This window comes from Sphaerodactylus townsendi, linkage group LG03, assembly GCF_021028975.2.
Source record: "Sphaerodactylus townsendi isolate TG3544 linkage group LG03, MPM_Stown_v2.3, whole genome shotgun sequence".
NCBI classification, from domain to species: domain Eukaryota; kingdom Metazoa; phylum Chordata; class Lepidosauria; order Squamata; family Sphaerodactylidae; genus Sphaerodactylus; species Sphaerodactylus townsendi.
Genome location: NC_059427.1, coordinates 116,353,371 through 116,367,540, shown reverse-complemented (window position 1 = coordinate 116,367,540; position 14,170 = coordinate 116,353,371). Strand labels below are relative to the sequence as shown.

The following is a 14,170-nucleotide window of genomic DNA, read 5'->3' as shown; positions in this document are numbered from 1 at the left end:
CCTTCCGCACATGCAGAATAATGCACTTTCAATCCATCTTCAGTCCACTTTGCAGCTGGTTTTTACTGTGCAGAAGAGCAAAATCCACTTGCAAACCAGTGTAAAAGTGGATTGAAAGTGCATTATTGTGCATGTGCGAAAGGGGCCCATGATACTTCGACTTACTTGTATAAAGTTGTACTATGCAGAGATGACATCAATGGAGTTTCTATGGCCAGTCTGCAGTGTAGTACCTTATAGTATCTCCACATACTATTCTCCTCCAGAAAGATGCTGAAAAATGTGGTGATGGCTTATTGTAATTTAGGAACTGGCCTTGCCGGTCCATGGAAGCACTTCCAGCCACCTTCTGCTATGCTTGTGTTTATCTGCTTAGGAGAGAAGCCAGACAGACAAATGTTTTGAAAACTAGTTATAATGGGCAGGAATAGGAGAAATCCTGTACCATATGGCTTACAACTTTTATTGTGATCTCCTGTCCTTTCTTTCACTTAGTGAAGTGGGTGTGCTTGAAACAGTGTCAGGACTACAGGGGCATGGCATTTTCCAGCACCTCCAGTGGATAAGCTGCTACTGCCATGAAGAATGTTAGTCCTCATTTCTGTTAGTGGCAAGCAGCAACTTGTTGCTCAATATGATTCCAGTTAGTTGTTAATAGATGACATATACTTCTCTTCCTCCACAGGAAACTGCATTGCACAAGGAACTTCATCCATATGAATCTGTTTGCTTCATTCATCTTGCGAGCCGCAGTGGTTCTCATAAGCGACAGTATAACACACAATACTTATATGTTTGTTTATATTGCCTCTGAAAAGCCGAGTGATGAACATGGATGGCTTTCCTCCTTGAGTGCAGAGGTATTGCAACCTGCTCTAACATCCAGGACTAATGTTTAATGGAAAAACAGGTGCCTGGCATTTGCATGGGCTCACAATGAAATTTTGAAAATAGGAAATTTGCTGTAAAATCCCAGATTATTGAATTCCTTCAACATTGTGTGTTTTTCTTAGCTGTCCAAACTTACCATCTTCCGTAATGTTTGAAAAGATATTCATAAGCAAATGCAAAAATAGCTGGTGTATGTACTGAAGGGATTTATTTGTAAAGGATATGCAAATAAAGAACAAGATAATTCAAGATGATACATAAAATAGTAAACAAATGGTGCAAAACTTAGAATCCAGTTTTAGCAACAGCAAAATTATAGCAACACAGAGCCATTAAATAGACACTCGTGTCTTATTCCTTTTCTTATGGTGTGAACTTCAGTTCATTAGAATGTGATAGTCTGACTTTTATCTATCAGAAAACACAAGCTTAGAGTAAAAAAGGGTTAAGTCCTGTTAAAGAGTAATGTATTGTTGAAGGCTTTCACGGCCGGATTCAACTGGTTGTGGTGGATTTTCCGGGTTGTGTGGCTGTGGTCTGGTGGATCTTGTTCCTAACATTTTGCCTGCATCTGTGGCTGGCATCTTCAGAGGTGTATCACAGAGGGAAGTCTGTTACACACTGAGCAGGGAGGTAGATATAGATTTTTTGTGGGGGGTTCGGGGGTGGGGCTCCCTAGGGCATGGCCACACCTCCCCAAGCCCCACCCCATCCCAGTGCTTATAAAAGCAGCTCTCCGAGGCCGGGGATGGCAGACTCCCCCGCCCTTCCCTTCCCTGCCCCCCACCAGCTGGGCTCCCAGCGGGCAGCTGGCAGTTCCTTCTGCCCTCCCCTCTGGGCAGAGGCATAGAGGGAAAATGGAGCCTGGTGCAAAATCTGAGTTTTGCACACACACCCCCGGGCAGCCGCTGTGATGCTGGAATCCACCCCCAAACAGCATCACTTTCAATGGTGTTTAAACTAGAGAGCCCACATTCTCCTTTTAAATCCACCTTAAAGGGAGAATCTGGGGTCCCTAGTTAAACAACATTGAAAGTGATGCTGTTTTGGGGTGGATTATCCCCCACCCTGAAACAGCATCACTTTCAATGTGGCGTAGTGGTTAAGATCAGGTGCATTCTAATCTGGAGGAACCGGGTTTGATTCCCTGCTCTGCCACTTGAGCTGTGGAGGCTTATCTGGGGAATTCAGATTAGCCTGTGCACTTCCACACATGCCAGCTGGGTGACCTTGGGCTAGTCACAGCTTTTCAGAGCTCTCTCAGCCCCACCCACCTCATAGGGTGTTTGTTGTGAGGGAGGAAGGGCAAGGAGATTGTAAGCTCCTTTGAGTCTCCTACAGGAGAGAAAGGGGGGATATAAATCCAAACTCTTCTTCTTCTTCTAAACTGAAAACCTCAGATTCTCCCTTTAAATCCATGCCAAAGGGGGTGGATTTAAAAGGAGAATCTGGGGAAATTGTTAAGCTAGAAGCACCAAACTTTCAGGGTATCTTTAGGAGACTCTCCTGATGATACCTGCCAGGTTTGGTGAAGTTTGGTTCAGGGTGTCCAAAGTTATGGACCCTCAAAGGTGTAGCCCCCATCTTCTATTAGCTCCCATTGGAAACAATGGAGGGTGGGGCACCCCCTTTGGGAGTCCATAACTTTGAACCCCATGAACCAAACCTCACCAAACCCGGGTAGTATCATCAGGAGAGTCCCCCAAACAATCCCTGAAAGTTTGGTGCTGCTAGCTTAAACAATGCGCCCCCTGCAGGCCAAAACCAAAAAACACTAAAATGTTTTAAAAACCCACAAACAGAGGGGCGGAGCTTCGGACATGAATGGGGGGGGGGGTGAACCCGAGAACTCCCCTTACCTATGTGCTTGACACTGAGTCTGTTACACACAGTGTGTAACAGACTTCCCTCTGTGATACACCTCTGAAGATGCCAGCTACAGATGCAGGCAAAATGTTAGGAACAAGATCCACCAGACCACGGCCACACAGCCCGGAAAAGGTTTCATAACTACTGGACACATTGTAATTTTTCCATATGTCTTACCCATCACCTATTGTAAACATCTATTGGTATTCATTTTGCAAATTTTAGAGCCTATCTAGATGGTAGCTCCATGAGCTTTTGGTTGGACACTATGCTGCTTAACAAGGGTCCTGAGAGGAAACCAGGTATCTTTTGACCTTGAATGGTCTGCAGTAATCATGAAGATTGTACTCCTGGCCCTAGTCAGACATGAGGACTGATAGCAAACTGTCACCTGAACCTCTGGAAGCAGAGTTCAGAAATGCAGATGTAACCTCTAACTGTGGGTTCTGTGGGGCAGAACTTGGAAGGAGTTGTAAAGAACTAAATTTTAAAACAAAGTGGTTTACTTAACAAATAAAACTTTTAACATTTACATTTAACATTAACAATTTACAGTCCTTCTAGGTTGCATTTCAAGTCCTTATCTTGACAAACTACTGATAAATGCAAAGTCCAATTCTTCCTGCTGGTGGTTGGCTTATGAAGACTTCAGAGGCTTGGTGAATGGGATCCAAGATGATGAAGGTCCCCAAACGAACTCCCATCAATTACATACATAGCAAGCCCTGAAACAATAAATTCTAACATTTACAATTATAGCAAAAATAACCAACTCCCTTCCCACTAGTTCCCAACAACTTTGCAATTACCTTAAACAAGGTGTTAAGAGCTTATAACGGATTAAATCAAGGTCCCAGCCTGGTAGCCTTGCTTCCTCCAACTTCACCAGTTTTTGCAGCTTTCTGCGGCTTAGAGTCTCCACCCCTTTCTGGGTCAACCCATTCTGATCATAGGGGTTACACAGACAGAACATAACCTGTTTCCGAAATAGGGGCCCTTTTGCTCATGCTGTATGTATATTGATCAAATATTATTTTATTTATTTATCTGTTTATTGAGACTGGTAAAATACTTGGAAGGATGAAGTCTTAACCAAGAAGTATTTTTTTGAGCGCAAGCAGCACACACATACTTATTGTCTAACTTGGGGAGAGAGGATTTGATTAGTCAGTCGAGCAGCATTTGGTAATTTTATGCCTTTACCTGTTTTGGGCATATTATGGTATTAGTGGGCCTTTCCCCACTTACCTTAAGCCCCGCGCTACTTGAGGAGAGTAGCGCGGGGTCCCCCAGCACTCCCCACAAGAGGGGCAGCGACAGCGCAGCCGCCCCGACGCTGCCTCTGTCGCACCCCCTCAGCGCGAGGCATCCCTGGCGCTCTTGCAAAGGGCATCTTTTGATGACCCTGCGCAGAGCACGGGGTCGTGGGGACACTTGGGCGCGTGCCAGGGATGCCGCGCGCTGGGAATTACACACAGCGACGGCAGCCGAGGGAAAAGTGGGGAAAGGCCCGTTGTTTCACATCCCTTATCATGGACACCTTACTTTTTCTTAGTCCATCTATCTTTCTGTGCAATACTGTTCTCAGCAGAACTAAAGCTAAACAATTTGGATACTGTGTTTGGGTATGAAAGATACACCTTTTCACAAGAAAGGACTAAGTCTTTTCTTATAATTTTATGAGTTTCATGGAACTGGGAGTGACTTTGGATGTCAATGATATGATATAAATACAGGAAGTGCAACTCACTAATGCTTTTGTATTTGCACATATTGTCAAGGCTAGAGGCAGGGAGGAAGGGACTCATGAGCAAAGCAGAGTTATTATATATAAAGCCAGATGGAATCCCATTGACTTCTCACGTCAGCTGATCCTGCTATACTCTGACTATCCGTAAGGTGCATGCAGCAGTTCTCTTGGCTTGAATGCTATGAAGGGTTCTACTTCAACGATGCAGAATGTCCTAGAGTCAAGCCCTGGCATTGTCAGCATGAACTGGCAGTGTTCAAGAGGAGAGGAAACAGAGTCTACCCAAGGCTTATTACTTTAGGAAGTCCATATGATGAAAGAAAAGCATTCTCGCTATCTATCAAACTCACAGTTGGAGAAAGAGTGAGAGACTGCATATTGCTCCCTTGAAGGTCAGCTGGAGATAGAACAAAACAAGAGGTAGTTGGGAGGAAGGAATTCCATAGGAATAATGATCTGAGATCAAAGAGACAGCAGCAGATCACACAGGATGCAGAGGAATGTGATCTGGCCCCCTCACTGGCTGTATTCCCTCTCTATAGTAATTGGTACAAAGATATGTGGACTGCCCTTCATTTCCAAATGCCATCTCTAGTCGAAAGGATTAGGTGTAGTTTGCATTGGAGAGTTTGTTTTGTTTCTTTCATTTTTATTAGTAATTCCAAAAGGGATTATTTTGTTATTGGGCTGTTCCAGCTGATTTTGATTAATTATCGTTTTTTTCACTGTTGTTCTTTATTTCTTTTCTTTCATAATTCTATTTTGTTATTATTTCCCATTGGTCTAAAATGGAAGCTAGCAGCAGGCAAGCAAGGGAGTGCAGATTGCCAGGGGAATTTTGTCCCAGCAGGAAAGGCATTGGAAGGACAGAAAAAGGCAAAGGCCCACTCCATTTCTTTCATGATTGGAATATTTCATAAGTGTATAGTAACCCAGATTGTAGCCAGTCATAAAGATAATACTGTATTCTCTTTATGCCTTTTATTAGGAAAATGGTGGTAGCTTTGTAAAAGATAGAGACTGAAATAGAACAACAACAACAACAAAAGAAAACATGGAGGGGGTGTTAATAGGTTATTTTGTTTTCAAATTAATTACATTAAGTACAAAATACCTCATTTTCATGATTACTGTAATTAATAAAAAAGAAACCCACAAGTCTAGTAGCAGGCAATCCAAAAGAGCTCTGCCTGATACTCTGGAGACCTTCTAAGAGTAGATTTAGGGTTGCCTACTATCTGGCGGAAGAATGTCCTCTTCTTTAATAGAGGCTTATAGGAATGTTATTTATCAGATGATGTTGCCTGAAAATTCAATTGTCCATTTCCACACAATAAACCTCTGATAACAGGACTGGACATTTTTCTCCAGGCCTGTCAAAACCCTATTGATAGACCCAAGGTCTGACAGCATAAGGCAGCATTTTATCATATACTGCTAGTGTAGGGAATGAGAATGTGGGCCCTTGAAGACACTCTACAGTTCCAAATCTTTCCTGAGATCTTTAGCATCTAAAGCTATTTTGAAGGGGAAAAGATTAAAATACAGCTATGAAAATGGGGATTTAAATTTCCATGTATTTGTACATCTCACTAAGTATCAAGTCATATTAAAATACAGCTATACAGCCATTAATGTTTCTTCTTGTTCTCTTGTTTCTACAGAAATTAACTGTTTGCAGGGTGATCCAACTTTTCATGCATTACTTCATTGGGGCAAATTTTTTCTGGCTTCTAGTAGAAGGAATTTACCTCCATAGGTTATTAGTAACAACTATGCTGTCTGAGAAACACCTTCTGCAGAGATGTATGTTCATTGGATGGGGTAAATATGTATTTTTATTCTAGAACATGACTTACAGTTCACTTTGTCGTTCTGGCCTAGGCAGTTAGGGTCCATATTTGACCTGGAGAAACAGCCTTGTTCCTTCAATAGTGGCTAAATATGACATTATTTACCAGGTGATATTATCTACCTCAGTGCCATGAAAAGTTTCAACTGCTTGAAAGGATAATATATTTTTTTTCCAAGCCTGCTGTCAACCATATGACAAAAATCAGGAATGTTTTCCAGTCTCCTTTCATCCCATTCCCTTACATTGTGTGTTTGTAAAGCGTTGTCAAGTCACAGCGGATTTATGGCTTTCAAGGCAAGTTAGAAGCAGGAGTGTTTACCATTGCCGTCGTCTGCAGAGTTTTCCTTGGTGGTCTCTCTTTCAGATGGCAGTACATTTGGAAAAATTAGTTATATCAAATGTTCCCTGTAAGCCATGTAGGTACACAGCTACCTTCTCAGTGCCATGTAAATAAGGGGCTGCCTGGCGGGGGGAGCTCTCCCAAATGGCTCAATTCTGCACAGCATTGGGGAACTTCTGCACAGCACCAGAGGATGCTTAGAGGGACTATTGGTTGTATCCCTTCCAAATACAGACCCTGCTTAGCTTATGAGATCTGACGAGATTGGGCTCTACCCAGTGGTGGGATTCAGCAGGTTCGCACCACTTTGGCAGAACCGGTTGTTAAAATGGTGCTTGTAAACAACCAGTTGTTAAATTATTTCAATCCCACCACTGGAACCGGTTGTTAAATTATCTGAATCCCACCACTGGCTATACCATGCTGCATTTCCTCCCATCCCCTTACGTTCGTTACCCCAGTATTTATGTATGTAACTGTAAGTTGACACTGACTTATGGCAAACCCAGTCAGGGGCTTTCAAGGCAAGTGAGAAGCAGAGGTGGTTTGCCGTTGCTTTCTTCTGCAGGGTCACCGAGCTAATAACTGACACTATAAGATCAGCCTATATAATGCTCACTTCCCTCCTACCCCAGTATTAATTTATCTTTATTTAGGGTAGGACTATATAATTCCAAATACACCAGGCCCTATTAAGTATATCACGATTTTCATCACTGTTCTTCTTTTCTTCTACTTCTAGGTGTTCCAGTTGTGTTTGTAGCCTCCTGGGGAATAATAAAATACCAATTGGAGCATGAAGGGTAAGTTATTGCCTCAACACTATCCTCCTAAATTGGTTTTGTGGATTCTCTTTCTAGCTGTTTTATGTCAATAAAAAACAATGGTTTGCTGTCTTTTCATTGATGTCTCAAGCTGACTATAGAGAATCATTTCTTCTGTGGTGACCATCTGTAAATTTGCTGCAAAAGCAGTCTGACCATACAGTCAAGTCAATTTTGCTATCTCCCCTGTCCAGATTATCCCACTGCTCAGTTGTAGAAGCTTGACAAATTCAGCCTTGGAACATCCAGTGCTGTTGCTTAGCATTGTTGAAGCTTGGATAAGAGAGCTTCGAGAGCCTGATGGAAACTTTCCCAAACCTTCCCAAACTGTCCATTAAGAAAGAGTGGGATGAACACAGTGAATACACAGGCCTTATGCAAGAACTTACTGGTCACATGAAACAACTCCTATGCCTACGTTTATGGCAGACTTGCCCAGTTGAACACAAGTGGGTCATCATTATTTACTCCCATATATCAGTTGCTTAAAGCTCCACCAGCAGCCCAAAATAAGAAACTGCATTACAGATTGTTGCAGGCAATTCTCTGGAATTTAGGAAAATGTGTGCTTTGGGATTTCTTGCTTAGAAATGGATTATTGTTCAGGATTCATTTTGAAAAATTGAATTTTGATGAGTAAACTGATTATTACTACTAGCAGAAAGCCAAGAGTTTCCAATGAAGCATTATTACTTTCTAGAAACACTGGGGGATGAAAGGCATGTATACATCAGTTTTTCTCACTGTTGTTCTGGCAGTTTGGCCCACAAAGGAAGAAGAATTCTTCTGGCTTATTAATGGAAAGACAATCATGCAGCAGAGTTGTGCATTAGGAAGGGGTCAGTGCATTCCCAAAACTATGTGCAATGCTTGGAAATCATCAACTACGTTTTGGAAGCCCTCTATTTATGAGCTCCTAGGAATTCCATGACTCCTTTTTTCCTCATTGTTAATGATCTGGTACTTTTGGGTCAGGAACACTATCTGTCTCTAAACCACAAGAGTTAGGCCCATTGATTACCCGAGTGATTCTTTTAGAGGCTCAGAACTATTTCTAAACAATGAGGGTATCCTATGTTTCTTCCCTCAGCTTGCACATAAACATCAAGACCAACAGGAGATAAACTTTGCTGGCCGGGGCGCGAGCGCGCGGGCGGGGGGGGGGGGGGCACACGGGTTACTGGCCCATGAATAAACATGCTGCATAACATTCTTGTGGTATGAATTGGCTACAGTCTGGTTTTATTGATTATTGGCATTGGAAGCTGAGGTACAGCATAGGGGAACAATTCTGTCACTCGGCAGAATGCTACTGAACTCAACACACACCATTCCAGCTCTCAGCTCTCCTTTCAGGCCTCTGTGGCAGCAAGCTTCTAGACCATCGAGGCTAGAGCAAGAGAGAAGTTGGAAGCACCTCACACGGCCATATAAGGCCATCACTTCCTGGCCCTGCTCCCACGCAGACCTCACATGCCTGCACTGGCCTGCCAAAACACAGCCCAGCCCACGTGGAGCCCATCTATGGACTATCCTCCCACCTCCCCAGGACAGCAATGGTGCCCCATGCTGCTCTTTCTCTGAAACCATTAATGACTGGAATCCTTCCCATATTTTAAATGGCTGCAAAAGGGTCAGCTCCTACTTGCTGGGGCTCAGTTTTCCCTGGCCAGCAGCAGTGTGGGAGTACATTGCCATTGCCGCTGGACAGGTCTGAGGAGGGGAAGGGCAGGAGGAATCTACGTCATTTACCACTTTTGCAATAAGCAGCACACATTAGCTGCTGCCTCTTCTCCCTCTGGATTTGGCTGCATTGGCTGCCTTTGCCTATATATCTCCACATATCTGGATGGATTAGGAAGAAAAGATGATGTCCATAAGGGGGTACTGGGCCTCCAACTGCTCACTGCAGTGCCTGGTGCCTCTTTTCCTCAGCCTGGGACAAAAATGATGTGTCATGTGACATGGGATTCATCAAGCAACCCTGCCTTCAAGTCATAGGCGTATGATAAGCAAATTAGTTCAGAGGTTCTATTCCAACCTTTATTTTAAAACTATGGGTTACTATTTATATGCATATAACATAAACAATATCTCTGGATTTATCTTTCTTTCTAGATGCTGGGCAACGAATCGGAACATGTCATTCTGGTGGATCATTCGAGGGCCAATATTTTTTTCCATTGCTGTAAGGTTTTTGTCATTGTTTGATTTATGAGTTCCAGAGTTGTGATGCTGGTTTTTTATACTGTTAGTTCACGAAGTAGTACTGCATTGTGCAAGATAAAGAGCTAATGAAGGAACTGTAGAAAAATGTAGGAGGAAGGCAAAAGGCAGGGCAGAGATAGCAGGTTCTACGAATGTGAAGACAGTGGTTTTTGAAAGTGTGTATGCTTTTGGAAACTGTATACTATAAATTCCATTCAAGGCAATGCTACTTCCACGCAAATACATCAGCTAACATAGGGATTTTATGAATTTGGTTCTCTTGTGGTAATTGCACTGCATGTGACAGTGGTCCACTGGTAATTTCAGAAGAAAGGATTTCCATCTTTGTGGCACAACTTTGTTGCCTCCCTTCCCCTGCTACAGCCCAAACTACTTCTCAAAATACTATCCCTGGGGGCATTCAGAAGAGGGGAAGTTTGACAAAAATTGTCTACCCTCATTCTGGCTGCAGAAATCCTCTGTTGGATCAAAGCTGATTCCTGGTACTAGTGGTGGGATTTCCTAAAGGGCCCATTTAAAGAATCAAAATGTTTAACATTGTGATCCACAAAATGGTTACAGCTGCCACATTTATACCTACACCAGCATAGCTCTTTTGGCAATAGTACACTGACTTAATTGAATACTGTCTCTGAGTGCAATACTTTAGCAAATTTAGCATTTTAATTCTATACCATAGCTTATTAGGAATGTTCACTGCATCAAAAGAGTTGTATCTATACTCTCAGTGTTGAATGCAGTTCCTTGCAACAGGCAGTTTCCCTTTCAGAGTTTAACAAAAACTATTTAGAGGGGAGAGCCCATATCTATAATATATTATTCTCCCTAAAAAGTCATATCTGGCAGGAACATGTAATTTATTAAAGTACCAATTTGGTCAACGTGTAACCTTATTAACTAGAGAATTTCCATAATTTATTATTTATTTTTATTTTATTGTTTAGTTTTCTATACCGCCCTATCCCCAAGGGGCTCTGGGCAGTGTACAACATACAGTCTACCACAATAAAACCAAACAAAGTGAACAAAATTAACTACATAAGGTAAACTACAATGTGCCCAGGCTCCATCAGTTTTAAAATATAACAACTAAATCCCTTTAAAAACAGTGGTTAATACGATTAAAAGGCGTCCAATGAGACCCATATTTAAAGCCCTCCCCAAGAGGGGGAAACAGCAGATCCCTTTAATATAAAGGGATCCTGATATAAAGGAGCAAGAACAAGAGGGGGCACCTCATATTAGTTTAGTAACGTGGGCTGCAGGAATTTGGTTACCAGAAGTGAAAATACCCATGAATATACATAAACAAAGACACATTACTTTCTCAACCAAGAAGAGTAAACTGTCTTACTGCATTTTGCCTTAGCGATATAAACTGATTGATTAACGATCTTTCTATGCTGCCTCTCAGGGTCCTGCTCAGGTTACAACTGGTACTTTATAGCAGAAGCTTCATGCAAACACTGCAGATATGAAGCAGGTTTGCCATAGTTTTTCAGCACCATGAGTCACTGCAGCAGGAGCAGCCTGCAGCTGATTTAATCGAAAGGACACAGGAGCTAAGCCTAAAAGATAAATTAGAATGGGAGAATTCCACTCAGTAGAAATAAAAAATCTTTGGAACGTTTTAAAAACCATTTTGGGGAAGAAGTTCACAGAGTTCCTTTCCCCAAAACATTTTCAAAACGTTCTGTTTCTCTCGACCTGGGTTTTTTGAAACTCACAAAGCTAGCAATCTTTTTTCCCAAATTTGGGCTGAAGACATTTCCTGCCTGCTGGGGGAGCAAAAGTAGGCAGGAAATGCTTTATTTCTCTCACCCAAACCTCTTACTTTCATTTTTGTTGCTCACAGCCGCCATTTTGTGTGCTGCAGCAGAGATTCTCTGAAGGTTCCCCGCAGAGGTTTCCTCTGCTTGCACTTCCCGTGCATGTGTAGTTTTTCCTATTTTCCCCTTGCTTTGAGGGGTATGTCTGTGAAGCTATGGCAACATGATTAGAGAAGCTGCAATATGGTCATGTTTGTGTTGCCATAGCTTCACAGGCATCCCCCTAAAAGGAAAAACAACATGTGCATGGGATCACTAGGCAAAACAAACTTTATTCATCTACTTTTTACTTGGAAATCACACACGAATGACTGAGCTGCGAGCAGAGAAAACTTCCATGGAAAATCTCCACCAAATGGGGGAGGCATGGAGTATCTCTGCAGCAGCACAACTGTAAAACTGACAAGAGCTCCATGCAGCAGGCAGGGGGAAAAATCTTTTTTGGCTGGCAACTGTGTGTTCTCCACGCTGGGAACACAAAGTGCCCAAATGTATCTTTTAAAAACGTCTGCAGGACCTTTTATGTCTGCTGTGTGAAAATCACCAGAATGGGATGTTTGTTTGTTTGTTTTGTTACAATGCCCTGGAGTGCAAAATTATTGTTATAACTAAAGAAGTAATTTTGTTAAGCACATTAGTGTCTCAGATTGCACCTACTATGAATTAATCTGAAGACTGTGGCTTTTCAAGCCACCATTTTGCTGAACCATGAAGGGTGTTTCTCAATGTTTATACTGTAGTTGCTATGGTGGACCTTTACATTACATGCAAATGTCTTGTCTTTCTTTCTGAAATGTATACACAGCCTCTCCAGAGTCTTGCCTGAGTCCTTTTACAAATGTGTGATAGCCATTTTTTTTCTCTGTGGAAGAACAGCTCTGGTAAAGAAATCTGAAGCAGAAAAGTAGTTGAGGGGATACTTGAGACGTTCTTATCATCTGCTTCTTGGCAACAAATTTCCCCTTCCAAGATATTTGCGTGCAGATGGTGTAGACCCTTCCCCGGCAAATAAACACTACAAGGATTTGGAAACAGATTGGGCTGCAGCCCAATTTATTAATTAACAAACATAACACTCAAGAAGCTGGGAGACAAACGGATCGCAACATCAGCAGGTCAGCACCATTGCTGACCCGACCATGCTGTCCCCAATCCCTATTGGGGCATTGGCAGGAAGCCGGGAGCTACCAGGGTGGATACCCTTGGTGTCAACCCTTCTTGCTGGGGTGGCAGGCACCAGCTAAGCCTACCGGCTTGCTTACCAGCCCGCCCCACCCCCAGGCCCCTCCTTAAGGGCACCAACCATGGAGAAGACCAGCCGCCCAGCTCGGCTTCTCCCCACAGATGTTGCGATTCCATTGCCAACCCGCCGGGCTGCGACAAAAGTACAAGTATAACAATAAAACTCTTTGTAACATGTCAACCATTAACAATTGTAATTAGAGAGGGTGGGTGGGTCATGTCGCTAGCCAAGAAGGCCGAGGCTTGGGGCGTGGCGCTTATAAGCACTCTTCTGTTCCCGCCTTTGCAGCTCGGGCCAATCGTTGCAGCTCCCTGCAACTGCGCCCTCAGAGCTGGCTGCCCCATTCCTTTTGCCTCGTGCTGCTCACCTCTGCCACAATGGCTGCCACCGGTGACTCGATGGCTGCTATTTTTTCCCTATGAGGTTTCAGAAAGGCAAAAAAACACATGAAGTTTGGGAAAGGCTTATGCCAGGTCGGCTTTACCAATAGGGATCAATTACCTGGTCACTGACTTCTGATCTCACTAACTAATTAGCATGCACAACATTAACTCCTTCATTACTGGATTGTGTGACAGACTGGCACTTGCTAAATACCAACAGGTGTGTGTGCGCAGCATAATTTGGAGTGAAGGGTGTGGCAGGTTAGGAATGGGTGAAGCACCCTCTCCTCCACTCCTATGTTTTCCCTGCTCTACATCCCCCAGCCCACCTCACATGCTTAGGAAGAGCTACTTCCTGGCTTTTGTTGTATATGTTTGTGTTTAATGTATAGTGTGAAAGTCCTATATTCCACAGTTAGCAAGTGAAAGTTGAACATAAGATAACAAAATGTGATGCACTGTTAGAGAGACTTCATGTGTGAACAGCATTTACCTGTTTTGTTTTCTGTTGCACGTCTTTGATGTCCTTTGTCTCAAGTAGTGCCTCTTTTTCTTCCAGCAGCTGTGGCTGACTTGGATCAGAGCTTGTTTACTTGGAAAAAATACTGAATAAGATAAGGCAGTTGCAGCAAAAGATGCCTACATGTATAGAATAAAAATACTTCTTTATATATTCAGCGGCTTAGTTTCTGTTTTGTGAATTTATCGTATTCCTACATACCTTAACAGCCGTTCTCTGTCTTTTGACAGATGGATGAGCAAGCAAAAAAATCAATGCATTAATTGAAACTAACTAAGGTATATTTTTCTCTTTGAAGGTTAACTTCTGTATCTTCTTAAAAATTCTAAAGTTGCTGCTTTCAAAGCTTAAAGCCCAGCAAATGAATTTCCGTGATTACAAATTCAGGTAGGCATTGTATTCCTAGATTTGTACTAATCCATTTAGCCTTTGGCAGA

The 14,170-nt window shown here is 42.7% G+C and overlaps 1 protein-coding gene across 2 annotated transcripts in view; it reads left to right on the top strand.

The window, feature by feature from the left end:
• GLP2R (glucagon like peptide 2 receptor) overlaps window positions 1-14,170 on the top strand; it is a 47,262-nt gene that overhangs the window by 23,716 nt on the left and 9,376 nt on the right. For both annotated transcript variants that reach the window (XM_048490535.1, XM_048490536.1), the window contains 5 exons: window positions 686-860; window positions 6,175-6,334; window positions 7,448-7,508; window positions 9,648-9,717; window positions 14,032-14,120. In XM_048490535.1, the coding sequence (XP_048346492.1) occupies window positions 686-860; window positions 6,175-6,334; window positions 7,448-7,508; window positions 9,648-9,717; window positions 14,032-14,120 (555 nt within the window). The remainder of the gene's footprint in view (window positions 1-685; window positions 861-6,174; window positions 6,335-7,447; window positions 7,509-9,647; window positions 9,718-14,031; window positions 14,121-14,170) is intronic.